The sequence below is a fragment of the Rattus norvegicus genome, chromosome 13, assembly GCF_036323735.1.
Source record: "Rattus norvegicus strain BN/NHsdMcwi chromosome 13, GRCr8, whole genome shotgun sequence".
In the NCBI taxonomy this organism is placed as follows: domain Eukaryota; kingdom Metazoa; phylum Chordata; class Mammalia; order Rodentia; family Muridae; genus Rattus; species Rattus norvegicus.
This window is the reverse complement of record NC_086031.1, coordinates 77,162,156-77,174,692: the sequence shown is the minus strand read 5'-3', so window position 1 is coordinate 77,174,692 and position 12,537 is coordinate 77,162,156. Positions and strand designations below refer to the sequence as shown.

The 12,537-nt window shown below is 41.9% G+C and overlaps 1 protein-coding gene across 11 annotated transcripts in view; it reads left to right on the top strand.

Moving 5' to 3' along the window:
* Dnm3 (dynamin 3) overlaps nucleotides 1-12,537 on the top strand; it is a 478,966-nt gene that overhangs the window by 196,654 nt on the left and 269,775 nt on the right. For 4 of the 11 annotated variants that reach the window (XM_063272014.1, NM_138538.2, XM_063272013.1 and 1 more), the window contains exons 13-14: nucleotides 5,474-5,525; nucleotides 6,387-6,416. The exons of 1 other annotated variant lie outside the window; for it this stretch is intronic. In XM_063272014.1, the coding sequence (XP_063128084.1) occupies nucleotides 5,474-5,525; nucleotides 6,387-6,416 (82 nt within the window). Of the gene's footprint in view, nucleotides 1-5,473; nucleotides 5,526-6,386; nucleotides 6,433-12,537 lie in introns of all 11 variants that reach the window. 6 more of the 11 variants (XM_063272015.1, XM_006250141.5, XM_006250142.5 and 3 more) reach the window with 2 other exon arrangements.

The window sequence follows — 12,537 nt, the reverse complement described above, 5'->3', positions numbered from 1 at the left end:
TAGACTACAGAGAAAGGTTCTCTGCTGCCTCTGAGCCTATATCCATCTATGGGTTGCTGACACTTCTGTTTCCATGTCTCTTTTGTCAAAAAGAAGTGGTCTGGGGCTGGAGGGATGCACTGACGTAATTCCAGAGCCCATGCTTCTGATGAAGTCTCCAGAGACTACATACCTTCTGCTCTTCTCCCCCTTTGACCTTTCACTTTTTAACTCCCCTGCCCCAGTCTGGTCTCTGCTGCAGCACTGTATTATGAATGCTTTTGTCTAAGACAATAGTTTAACAATGGACAACCCAGCGTCTGTCATTTGACACCCTTGAGTACTCCTTATTGATGAAGTTGGGCCCTTTGCTTCAGTGGCCTACGTTCTTCCACACACTCTGTTCTGGTTCTCCTCTTTCTACTCTAGTCTTTCTTCTTTGGTCATCTTTAAGGGTTGCCCTTTCGCTGTCTTTTTTTCCCTAGCCTTCTTCCTTCATTAGTCATCACATTATGTCTGACCAAACTTCCTGGATACTCACTTACTAACTCTGTTGGAAGACTCTGAATCTAGACCTTCATTCTGGGATCTTTTTCCTGAACTACTCATGATGTCCAGCCTCCTCCCACACATTTTGTTTACGTGTCCAAGAGAAGACTCAACCCAGCATCCCCAGAAGGCATTTCCATGTCATAACCTCCAGTTCTTCTCTTGTCTCCTCTCTCTGTGGATGCTCCCTCAGTTGCTTAAACTGAAAGTAAGATGCCATTCTGTTCTTATTCTCTATCTCCCTCTCCCCTCTCTCTGTCCTTGTCAACGCGATTTGGTTTGATTTCCATGTTGTGTTTCTGAGTTTAACTTCTTTCTTCAGCATCACTGCTTTGCTAAAGCTTTTCTTCTCCCAGTTATATTGCTACACAAGTTTCCCTGCCTCCTGTCCTAGTCTTTTTCACTCTTTGGGGGATTCTCCATTGCTTTCAGGATAGATTCTGAATTAATTAACCTGACTTCCAAAGTCTTCTATCCCTGTCTTCCTATTATAACTTCAGCTTGGTTCATGGTCATCAGCCCTCTCTAGTCTACTCCTCAACTTTATATTCCAGCAACTTTGAGCACTTTGTAGTCCCCACATAAATATTGCTTTACTACAGAGGATAGGCATATCCTATGTTTCTTCAGAGTCTTTAAATTTCTTTTGCAGCTAAACATGGATAGCTTGATTGTACGTAAGCATGGCATAAAAATAAAATCCCAAAAATGTTTCTTAAGAAGCTGGTGAGATGACTCAGTAACTGCCAAGCCCGACCTGAGTTCAATCCCCAGGACTGCATGATGAAAAGGGAGAAGTAACTCCTGCAGATTGTCCTCTGACCACCACACATGCACAGCGCCCAGGGGCAGTCACATCCCTTACCCCAAACAAACAAACCAACAACAATGTATTTCTTAAGAAACTACCTTCAACTTTGTGTTTGGTATTATCAATGGTAGAAGAAATAAACTGTGTACAGCACACCATCTGTTATCAAAGTACAGACATTGCTGGAGGAGCAACAAAGACCTGCCTGTGACACCAGTCTGGTTATACAGTACAGGCACAAACTGAAGGCTTTAGGGCTCATTGCAAGGAGAGAGAATCCATAAAGACAGCTTGATTTGATTGTGACTGCTGAGGAGAACTCCAACATCTGAAGGAGCTGGTCTAGGCTGACTGCCTCCTCTCTTTCCGGCTTTGGAATCAATACTGCACATTTTAGGGAAGTAATTTTTAGGGAGCAACTCTTTGACCATACTACTTTCTGGCTTAGAAACCCTAAATGTTATCTGCTCTTCTTTGATAGCCAAATTCTCTGTAACTGGCCTCAATGTAAACTTATTGGTCTAGAAGGATTTTAAGGTCATTTACAAACTGAATCCATGAGTTCACCATCAAAGTTTTCCCTGCAGCATCCCTGAATCCTCCCCTCTCCACACACTGGCTTTGCTTAGCACCCCCTTGTAGAATACAGTGAATGTGTTCTTGTGTTAAAATTCACATTTTAAATTTTCTATTGTAAGTCTCAGAACAGCAAACTGAAATAGTACTACTGGTCCCTGAATGTTGCAAGCAATCCCTGTGTATAGGACTCAGTTGACGAATGGTCACACGAATCCTTGGTATACTCTTCTGCTATTTCTGTCTCTGTGTTGTTTGTGGAGGAGGACATCAAGGAAGAAGTAATGTTATGGCTTCTTTGGTTTGGATGGCTTCTAATGGGCTCTTGATTTTTATAAAAATGTCAATGTCTTATTACTTTCAAAGTCAGTATGTCTCAAGTGTAAGTGTAATACACTGAATACAGTCTTATGCTACAGTATCTAGCAAAAACTTTTCACAATGAAAGAAACATTCGCACACATAATAGGAGTGGAGGCAATTTTGTCACAAATCTGAAACAGGACTCTTTTTCTCCTAATATAGTCTCTTGTTTTAATAAAGCTTACCCTTTATTTGTTGTGTTTGTATTATATGTATACATATATATATATGTATATATATATATAAATAATTACACACACACACACACACACACACACACACACACTTTTACTTGATCTCATACTTTTGGTTAAAAGGACTATACCTTATCCATTTCTACTTCTTTTTCAATGTTGCTGCACTAAATTGTTTCCATTTATGTCAAATTAAAACACCGTGTGTTAGCATATTTCCTATGATAGCTGAGATAACCAAGTTGTGTGTCCATATCCAAGAATATATATAAAGACTCAAATTAACTTAAATTCTTTGCATGTTCTATTATGAACACATTCTTAAATAATTCAGCAACTCAGTTACCAAGAATTACGATAGTGGGTGTATTTTAATTAAATATTCTACTTTTTTATTACTTATGGAACAACTGTGTGAACCCAAGTACATAATTACCAGCCCTATGTTTGAATGTATGGGGACAGTTGCTGAAAAAAAAGGTATTCATTAGTAATGGTAATTAGTATTTACCCTAATCCTAGTATTTTAGATTGACTCATAAATAAGTCTGTTTTTCTTCTGTGACTGTGTAAGTGGTAGATAGTAAGCAAGCCTTGTTCCCTACAGGAACCCTGTTGGCACAAACACCCTTTATCTGACATCGCTAGTAAGTTCTGAGAGAAATGCTGTGGCATTTGGATCTACAAGGAGCCTAAGAAGGCTGTGCGTGTCTATCAGTGGAAGCATCCTGGCCCACCACGCAGGAAGTTGTAGATTCAATATCTGACACTGCAGATAACCCCAATCAGAAACCAAAACTAACTACCCAGACAGTCAAAACCTTGAGCCCAAGAAACAACTCATCCAGTCCATCATTCTTCTCTCTCTGAGTCACCCACACCCCTGAAACCTTCACACTTTGCCACTGAGAAAGTGGCATCCAATGTGGGTCTAAGGTTAGATTCTGTCCTAAATTCTGCTTTTCCTTCCTTTTCTCTGTGTTATTTTAAGGGAATCTATACTTATTATAAAGTCCCTGGGAATTTATTTAAGAATGCTCACTTCTGGGTCTGTTGTAGCTTCTAAATGATCGCACTAATTATAGGTTTGTTAAAGGCGCACCCCCTTAAAAATTACAAGCACATATTGGAAGTTGGCCACAACCAAGGCACACAACACATTGCAGTAAGCATTTTCCCGTTTATTCCTCGAAGACGGGTGAGCCTACGAGGCCCCTGCAAAGGTGACTTTAGAGAGACAGTGTAGGAGAGAGGGACTCAAGCTCAAAGATAATAGTATTGAGACATCCAGTGTGCCAGGTTTGGTGGGCAGCCAGAGGGCAGTGTGGGCACGTGTGATTCTGGACACAGGCACAAGCTGCCTTTTCCATAGGTGCTTACAAAACAGTGAGAACTTTGCGCTGAGATTCTGTAAAGAAATGGCTGAAAAGAAATGAGGGGAATTGGTCATTTAGCAAAGAATGATAAAACTAAGCCAAAGGCAAGAAAGAGACTGAAGTTAGTACATTAGTAGTAAAAGGCAGAAGCACACATGAATTATCTCCAGCAACCAGAAATCTAGTGTTACCTTTCACCGCCCACTCTGCCCAGCCTCGGCCGAGTGCAGTGTGTAGTTTTTTATGAGTTTGAGTAGAGGCAAGCAGCTTAAATATATCAGGGAAGATTGCAAATATCTGCTGGTTTGAACAACTGCTGTAAGTGGGTTTTTGATTTCTATCTTGCTACTGAACCATAACATCCAGTTCCTTTAAGCAGACAGCTTGGGGCTTTAACCTATCTCTTCTTTATTTCCGCTCATTTCGCTGTTGTCTGAACATAAACTTTAGATGAACTGACAGAGGGTAGGCAATTGCTAGTTCTGCCAGAACACCTGAGAGGAGCCATGCCTTCTTAGGATAGATCTATGGACCCACCGAGCCAAATCCTTCGTTCTTCTGAGACTAGCATATCGTCACTCTTAGCAGAGTAGGCTTTGGGGCTAAGCTGTTAGGAGTGACAGCCGACTTTAACCCTCCCCTTTGCGCTCACTGTGAAGTGGGGAAGTATAAGACCAGTTTGGATAAACTTTCCATTCACTAGACAACCTGCTGCCATGTTTGTTACAGGTCCTCTGTAAGTCCTGGCCTGGGGAAGGGGCAGTAAGCGAAACAGACACAGAGTCTTGTGTCTTCCAGCTTAATGTGGAGGGGTGTGGGCGGATAAGCAGACACAAAACAAACTCCAGCGGGTTGGAAGGTGAAATATCATAGTGAGAAAGATAGTGAGGGTACAGGGGGTGTCCCTAGAGGGAAACACGGACCCATTTTTATACAGTGACCAACTAAGACCTCGCTGTAAAGATAAATTTGGGCTAGCACTTGAAGAGACATTGGGGATCTTGCAGAAGTATAGGGGAAATATCTTTAGGGCAGTGAGCTAGCCTCTTGTGCTGAGAGTCTCAGGCCAATGCTTTGGTGACTGAACCTCACCAGTGAGTGAGTTGGAGGGACGAGGATCTCTGTCAGAGTGGCAGAGAGTGGGCCTCAGTGGAGTAGGGCCTTGAAACCTACGACAAGGACGTTGGCTTTGGCCTTGAATAGAACAGTGCTGAAGGAATTAGAGGGTACTGAACAAGACAATAATATGCATTACAGGCCGTGTGAATGAAAATCACTAGTGCATGGAAAAACACATACACTCCGTAAGCATTCATTTGAGGCTCAGTCTCCTTATTGTGCTTACTGTGGGAAGTCCCCCTACCACCACCACATCAACCAACCCCCTGTTATTAATGTAGGTCTTCCCTCACGTGGAGTAATTATAACTTTTGTTTCTAGTTGCTGCCAGAGATCCCGCTGGGTTGTTTTATCTTCCAGAATTACAAGACTGGACTCTATGCTGTTACTTCTGCCTTGAGGGTTTTTCTTTTTTTTAAATGTGTAATGTATTTTAGTATCTGTTACTTGTTCAGAAGAAAAAAGTCTGAGTTTCTTCAGTGCCGCTTTTCCTTTGCTTTTCTCAGTGCTCAGCAGAGAAGCAGTCAGGTTCACAAGAAAAGCACAATTGGAAATCAGGTAGGAACCGTGTAAGCAACCCGGTGCATGCTTGCCCCAAAGCATTGGAACTAAACTGCTTGACTGACAGCTTTTTTAAATGCAAATTAATCATATGTAGGTTTTGCTTAAGGTGCAGCTTTTGGTTTTGTTTTCGCTCTTCAAGTTTTTGGAGCGAATTTTTGCACTTCGTTTTGGCTACTTTTGCAGTTAACCCTACCGCCTCACCTTACGTAAACTCCCGCTACTTGCTGTGCACTTCGCAGTAGACTCTTTGTGTCCTCTTTTGCTTGCTTTCCTTACCACCGAACTTAATTTAACCTTGAACCCCCACCCCTCCACCCCCACCCCCAAGGCGGTTGAAGGTTAAAAATACGGTGAGACCTTGCATGGGTTCCGGTGCTGCTGGCTAGTTCACACGTTTGCACAGCTTGGTAACAGTGAAGGGACAGCTCAGAAAGAAGGCAGTGTTGGGTTTGAGCTCTGCCGTGCCAACTTTCTATTGGCTAACGATGATGACGTCAGTTGCTAAGGTGCCGTGCTCACTTGGGTTTTTTGAGCTGTGGGGCTGACCAGCTGTCTCTGACTAACAGCGCTCTGCAGAGATTGCATTAACTCCTACAGTTTGCTGTCTCCTCTGTGTTTTATGTGATAATGAATATTTGCATTGTTATTTCTTTTCTAGTCAAAACAATGATGATCTTTTTTAAAGCTTTTTTTTTTTTTTAACGCAGAGGTACAATTATTGAACAAATTGAAAGCTCTGCTCCAGACGATTCTTTTTCCCATTGTTTTGAAAGGAGAAGATGTAATAACAGACTTTTATTTTAAAAACCTTTCTCTTTTTTTTGAACTAAAGCATATAATTCTTTGCTATTTCAGGGAACCAATCTTCCGCCTTCAAGGCAAATTGTACGAGCTAAGTTCTGTAAGCTTTACTGTTGCTTTTTTTATTTAGCTTCCCAAGGGCACAGTTTGTCTTTAACTGATTAACTCAACTAGCGCCTGCTACTAACGTCTTTTTTTTAAAAAAAAAAAAAAAACCTAGGTTGTCTTGTTATTAACACGCTAGCACTAAAATAAAACTCCTCTTTGGAGGGTCATCCTTCACTGCTAATAACTCGCTGTGGTTGAAAGGTATGAACTAGTAAACCCTACAATGCTATAACAATAAAACCCTTCACCTGGTGGGTGCCTGGATGTTTCTCTAATTTTAATGGGCCTTTAAAACCAATAAAATCATTAACAATCTCCCCCTCTATCTTCTGCTTTATTGTTCTGAGACATAAGCCTTTCTCTTTCTCATATATAATAATTTCAATAAATGTACCGGATGCTTCAAAAAGGTGGGTGAACATTGACTATCTGACTTTGATATAGCTGTTTTTAAGCGTACCCAATTCCAACTATTTGGTTTTTTTTTTTTTTTAAGAATAAATCCCAGAGCAAAATCACACTGTTCTTTTTTTTTTTTTTAATATGGCTGCAGAGTTGACTCTTCCAATATTAGATGGTCTCCCTACTTTTTCCAGAAACATGATCAAATGACCACAGAAGGATTTGGAGAGAAACTGTGTTCTCCTCTGTGCTCTGAAAGCAATAGGCTTGTCCTTGAGAAGGCGATGGGGGTGGGTCAATTATTTGCCCCTACTATTCAGATACTATTCACTATCCAACCTTTGGTGTTTCGGGGTTCAACTCTAATCAGGCCTTGTCCCAGCTAGGGAGCTTTATCCAAAATGATCCCAAGTTTGCTCAAATGCATGACAGGAAGAACAGGATGCTTCTCTGGAAAATTATATGGGGAGGCATGCAGGAGCACAAGACAGCGTTGCCAAGAGTTAAAGGCCAGCCTGACCTATATAGTGAGACCCAGTCCCACTGGGCCTCAAAAGAGAATCTCTACCATGTGAGTGTGAATGTCAGAAACAATATGCATAGAGACACCGCCACTGCCAAGTGCAAGGTAATGTGCACCCTAGAAAGAGTTCAATCCTTGCTCCCAGAAGGCATGTGCCACTTGGAACTTAGGTATAAAAATGTATAAAGTTTGAGAAAATTATAGATGTTATAAGATGAGGGTAAGGAAGTATTTGGAAAATTAGAAGTTACAACAATTTATTCCAATGCCCACAATGTCTAGATTATAGCGTGCTGTAGTTGGGGTTTACCTATAAACATTACCTCACGGTCAGTAGACACAGGTAAGAAATATAATAATGCAGTGGCCTGGACATCTACTTTAAATTAGGTCTGAATTGTCGGAAGCTTGGAATTGTTCTCAGAGAATCTCTAAATGAGGTTCAGCTCTGTTTCTGTTGACTTCGTTTTTTGCCAAGAATGGTGAATCCCACACACAATGGAGGTTTTATAAACCCCCCCCCCAAACAGAAACGAGTGAATGTTAGAAACTAGTACTCCAAACTCTTAGGATCGCTCAAGTCTTGAAAGCCAAAGTACTGTTAGCTTTAGAAAAACAACATGCATACAGTGTCATGCCGGACCCAACATTCTCCTGTATCCTGTCATCCAGCACAGCTCACTTATGTAGTGAAGCAAGTTAATAGGCCCAGCAGGCAGGCTAAATGAAAGTGGTGAATCTCTTGTTTTAGGTTAGATTTTGCTGCCAATTAAAAGAGTACTCTCAATTTGCAAATATTAGCTTATAAGTCTCAACAATTTATTTTCCAGAATCAAATGCTGCCATTTATAACACACGGCCACATATTTAAGAGGACCTTTTATGTTTTTTCTGCTTAACAGAGATTTGCTATTACAACTTAAGGTTGTTTTCTTTATGAGTATTTTACATTCACTTGGATTTACACACAAATAGCTCGCCTATGAAAACACGCGGAGCTTGGGAACTTAGTTCGCAGTCTTCCCACTGCTGCTACGTGTATGATTAAGCTGAAAGGTGCCACAGCATCTCTCATCCATTCTGTAGCCCACTCAAGGCTCCCAAGGTAGGAGGCCAACTTGGCTACCCAGCATGCAACAGAAATAACCCAGGCTCTGACCCCACCCGTTTTTATCTGCCTTGACATTTTAGCAGTCCTAGAAATCAATGCCAACATGTACCGCCTAAAATTATAATCATGCAATTTGCATAAAGTTGGGCTTCTCACCATTCAAGTGGACGCTTCATCCATCTCTCTATTCATTGAACATATATTTAAAATCTAAATGTGCCAAAACCTGGGGCAATATGCAGGGCAGTAAGATGTACTGTGGTGCAGATGCGGATGTTGGTGAGGAAGCACCCTGTGTTCTGTACTGATTCTAGATGCGTCTGCTCACCCGGGCCTTACTGAAGTACGACTTCTGGCTCTGTCCTGTGAGATTGACTACTTTCCCTCCTCACGGTCTTACACTGTCTCATTTTACTGTTCGAGTTTCTCTTATGATATTTTGCCTGACGTTATGAGGATCAGAGTTCCATCCAAGCTTTTTAGGTTTGCTGAGAGCAAACACTGAGTTTTTAAGCACAACTCCACGAACATTTTAGAAGCATCCTGCTGCTTTTGGAATCAGGGGAGGCTTTGAACAGGAGACAAGATGGAAAGAGGCTAGTTAAGACATTTTGGATAAGAAACTATAGATATTTCTGAGTTAGTGGAAATGCTGATAAATTTAAGAATTTGACTAAATAGGAAGAATTTCAAAAGCTCTGGAGACTAACTCAATGTTGGCGAGAGGGCTCAGGACTCCATTGCTCTCAGACTTCCGATTTGGCCACAGGAAAGAAATATAGAAGGTTAGGTTTTGGTTCAGACTCAAAGCACTGGCAATTCTGTTAAATGTGAGTCTAGATTCACAACTTGGGAAGCCAGAGCGAGCACATCTAGTGCGAAATTTGATGCTTGATGTGTCTTGAGTTCAGAAGAGACCTTTAAAGTTACAGGAGAGCCACTGATAGATTTCCAATAGGGAAGGGATGTTAACTGATTTTTGAATTAGGAAAGTCTACAGAATAGTTTGGAAGGCACAAGCACAGGTCTAGGAATTAATGGTGCTTTTAAGTAACTCGTGTTAAAAATGCAAATATTGGTGTCAGGGAGCATACAGTAGAAGGAAGAGTTTCAAACCATTTTTAGGAGTAATTGTGAATAGTTATTGAAGGGATGCAGTGTCCTTCCAGGCTTATGGCTAAGGGGATTCACTGACAAGGAAAGGCAGGAAAAGGAGCATGTTAGAGTGGGTGAAGGCATGTGGGAGTTGTCTGTGCCTATCAGAGACATAATTATGGCATGGAGTTTGGGAGTCGTGTAGAATGGAGGAATATGTCTTATAGTTGCCAATATATAAGGTAGTTATTAAAGAAAGGGGAGAGATGAGATTAACTCCAAAGGGTGATACCATAAGAAGAAATATAGGGTCCAAAGAATGATGGAGAAAGAACTAGCATACATGAGAAACTGAAAAGAAGAACAAGAGGTAGTAAGAGAGACTAGACGACCTGGAGAGGAGCAATATTGAAGACAAAGGCAGAGAACATTCCAAGGAAGAACAGTCAATGGCAATAGATGATCCCCAAAATGGGGATCTTAGGAAGCATTGGGGAAGTTGTCAGGAGGTAAGGCATCCTCTGAGACCTCACGATATAAGCAGTCCAACTGGTCTTATAGACTGCTTTTCTAGTCTGTAATTCGAAGCTGGCATCAAGCTGAAGATCCATGAAACTGAATTGTTATGGCCTGAGATTTTTCCAGAGTCAGCATGGAGGGCCAAGAGAAAAGTCAAACTGCACTTTTTTTTTTGTAGAGAGAGAAGTGTGGCAAGGCACTACTTGGTAGGGGTGGCTTGGATTGTATATAAACTAGGAGACATTAGACAAGTAGTAGCCATTACAATGAAAGTTCAGGTAGTGAACTCTGACAGCCCCAAGAAGTCAGGAAAATGACTGTCCCACTCTCAAAATGAAGACATGTCAGTTTGACAAGATGCTTGAGAGACTCAACTTAAGGAAGTGAGTGTGACTTTGACTTGTGGTTCCCTTCCATATATCATTGGCTTCATTCTTTTTCACTGTCCTGAGCTGACACACCTTGATGGAAGAAAGCATAGTGAAGCCAGCAGCTCACCTTGTGGTGGCCATGATGCCAAGACCAAAAGGGTCCCACAGGAGATGAACCTTTCCAAGGCATCAAGGACACACAGTCACCAACTAACGTCATCCAATTATGAATCCATTGTTATACATTGATCTAGCAGCTATGTCAGAATTCTCATGGTCCAGGAGTTTCCCCCAAACTTACAAGCTGGTAACCACGCCTTGATCCTAGAAGCTCCAAGGAACGTTTCATATTGGAACAGTAACATGGCCAGACTTGAGAATACCTCAGTAGTTTGAGTTCACCAAATGATAAAGGAAACAAGACGGTGTATCTAAATTTGTGCAAAGAAAGAAAAAAAGACGATGTTGATAGACAGTTAAAAAAAATCGGTTTGCCTGGACACTGGAGGTTTCACTGAAGTCGGAGAAAATAAACCCCAGGATTAAGGAGAAGCAGCAGTGAGGTGTGGGATTGAAGTTAGTGAACCGGCAGACGATGTCTTTGAATACCACTTGAAAGCTTGAGGTTGTTCTGTGAATTCAAGAGAGCAGCGAGCGCTCCTTATGGAGGCGTGGAGAGGGGTAGAGCCTTGTTTGTTCTAAGATGTGGGTAGCTAAAGAGGAACAGGGCTGGGATTTTCTAGACTTTAACGTGGTAAGGGAAAAGAGGAATGATTGATATTTAAGCGACTACTAATTCACACACCAGCCTCCCCCATGTAGGATAGAAAAGAACCTAATGTGCTCTCTGGGACCTACGTCATGTACTCACCTACATCTGTGTGTGCGTGAGGACATTCTCCTGGGGCAGGAGGAGAGCAGCTGCTTGTGCAGGCCAGCCGTGAACCTCAGAGCTGCAAAGTATTGTTTATGCATTCTATAGCAATGTGCTCACTACGGCTCCAACTTTAGATTGGATCGTGACTTCCCAACCTGTGCTGCGAATACTCAGGTAACTGGCTTATCAGTCCTTCGTCCTATAGGCTCCAAGAAGTGCAGATCCTTCCTTTCCAAACAGGATTCCTCCCCTTTTTACTTTTTGAAACTTTTTATTACTTTTTTTTATTAACTTAAGTATTTCTAATTTACATTTCGAGTGTTATTCCCTTTCCCGGTTTCCCCGCCAACATCCCCCTAACCCCTCCCCCTCCCCTTCTTTATGGGTGTTCCCCTCCCCATCCTCCCCCCATTGCCACCCTCCCCCAAACAATCATGTTCACTAGGGGTTCAGTCTTAGCAGGACCCAGGGCTTCCCCTTATACTGGTGATCTTACTAGGATATTCAATGCTACCTATGAGGTCAGAGTCCAGGGTCAGTCCATGTATAGTCTTTAGGTAGTGGCTTAGTCCCTGGAAGCTCTGGTTGCTTGGCATTGTTGTTCATATGGTGTCTTGAGCCCCTTCAAGCTCTTCCAGTTCTTTCTCTGATTCCTTCAACGGGGGGTCCTATTCTCAGTTCAGTGGTTTGCTGCTGGCATTCGCTTATGTATTTGCCATATTGTCTCTCAGGAGAGATCTACATCCGGCTCCTGTCTGCCTGCACTTCTTTGCTTCATCCATCTTGTCTAATTGGGTGGCTGTATATGTATGGGCCACATGTGGGGCAGGCTCTGAATGGGTGTTCCTTCTGTGTCTGTTTTAATCTTTGCCTCTCTATTCCCTGCCACGGGTATTTTTGTTCCCCTTTTAAAGCAGGAGTGAAGCATTCACATTTTGATCATCCATCTTGAGTTTCATGTGTTCTAGGCATCTAGGGTAATTCAAGCATTTGGGCTAATAGCCACTTATCAATGAGTGCATACCATGTGTGTTTTTCTGTGATTGGGTTACCTCACTCAGGATGATATTTTCCAGTTCCAACCATTTGCCTATGAATTTCATTAAGGCATTGTTTTTGATAGCTGAGTAATATTCCATTGTGTAGATGTACCACATTTTCTGTATCCATTCCTCTGTTGAAGGGCATCTGGGTTCTTT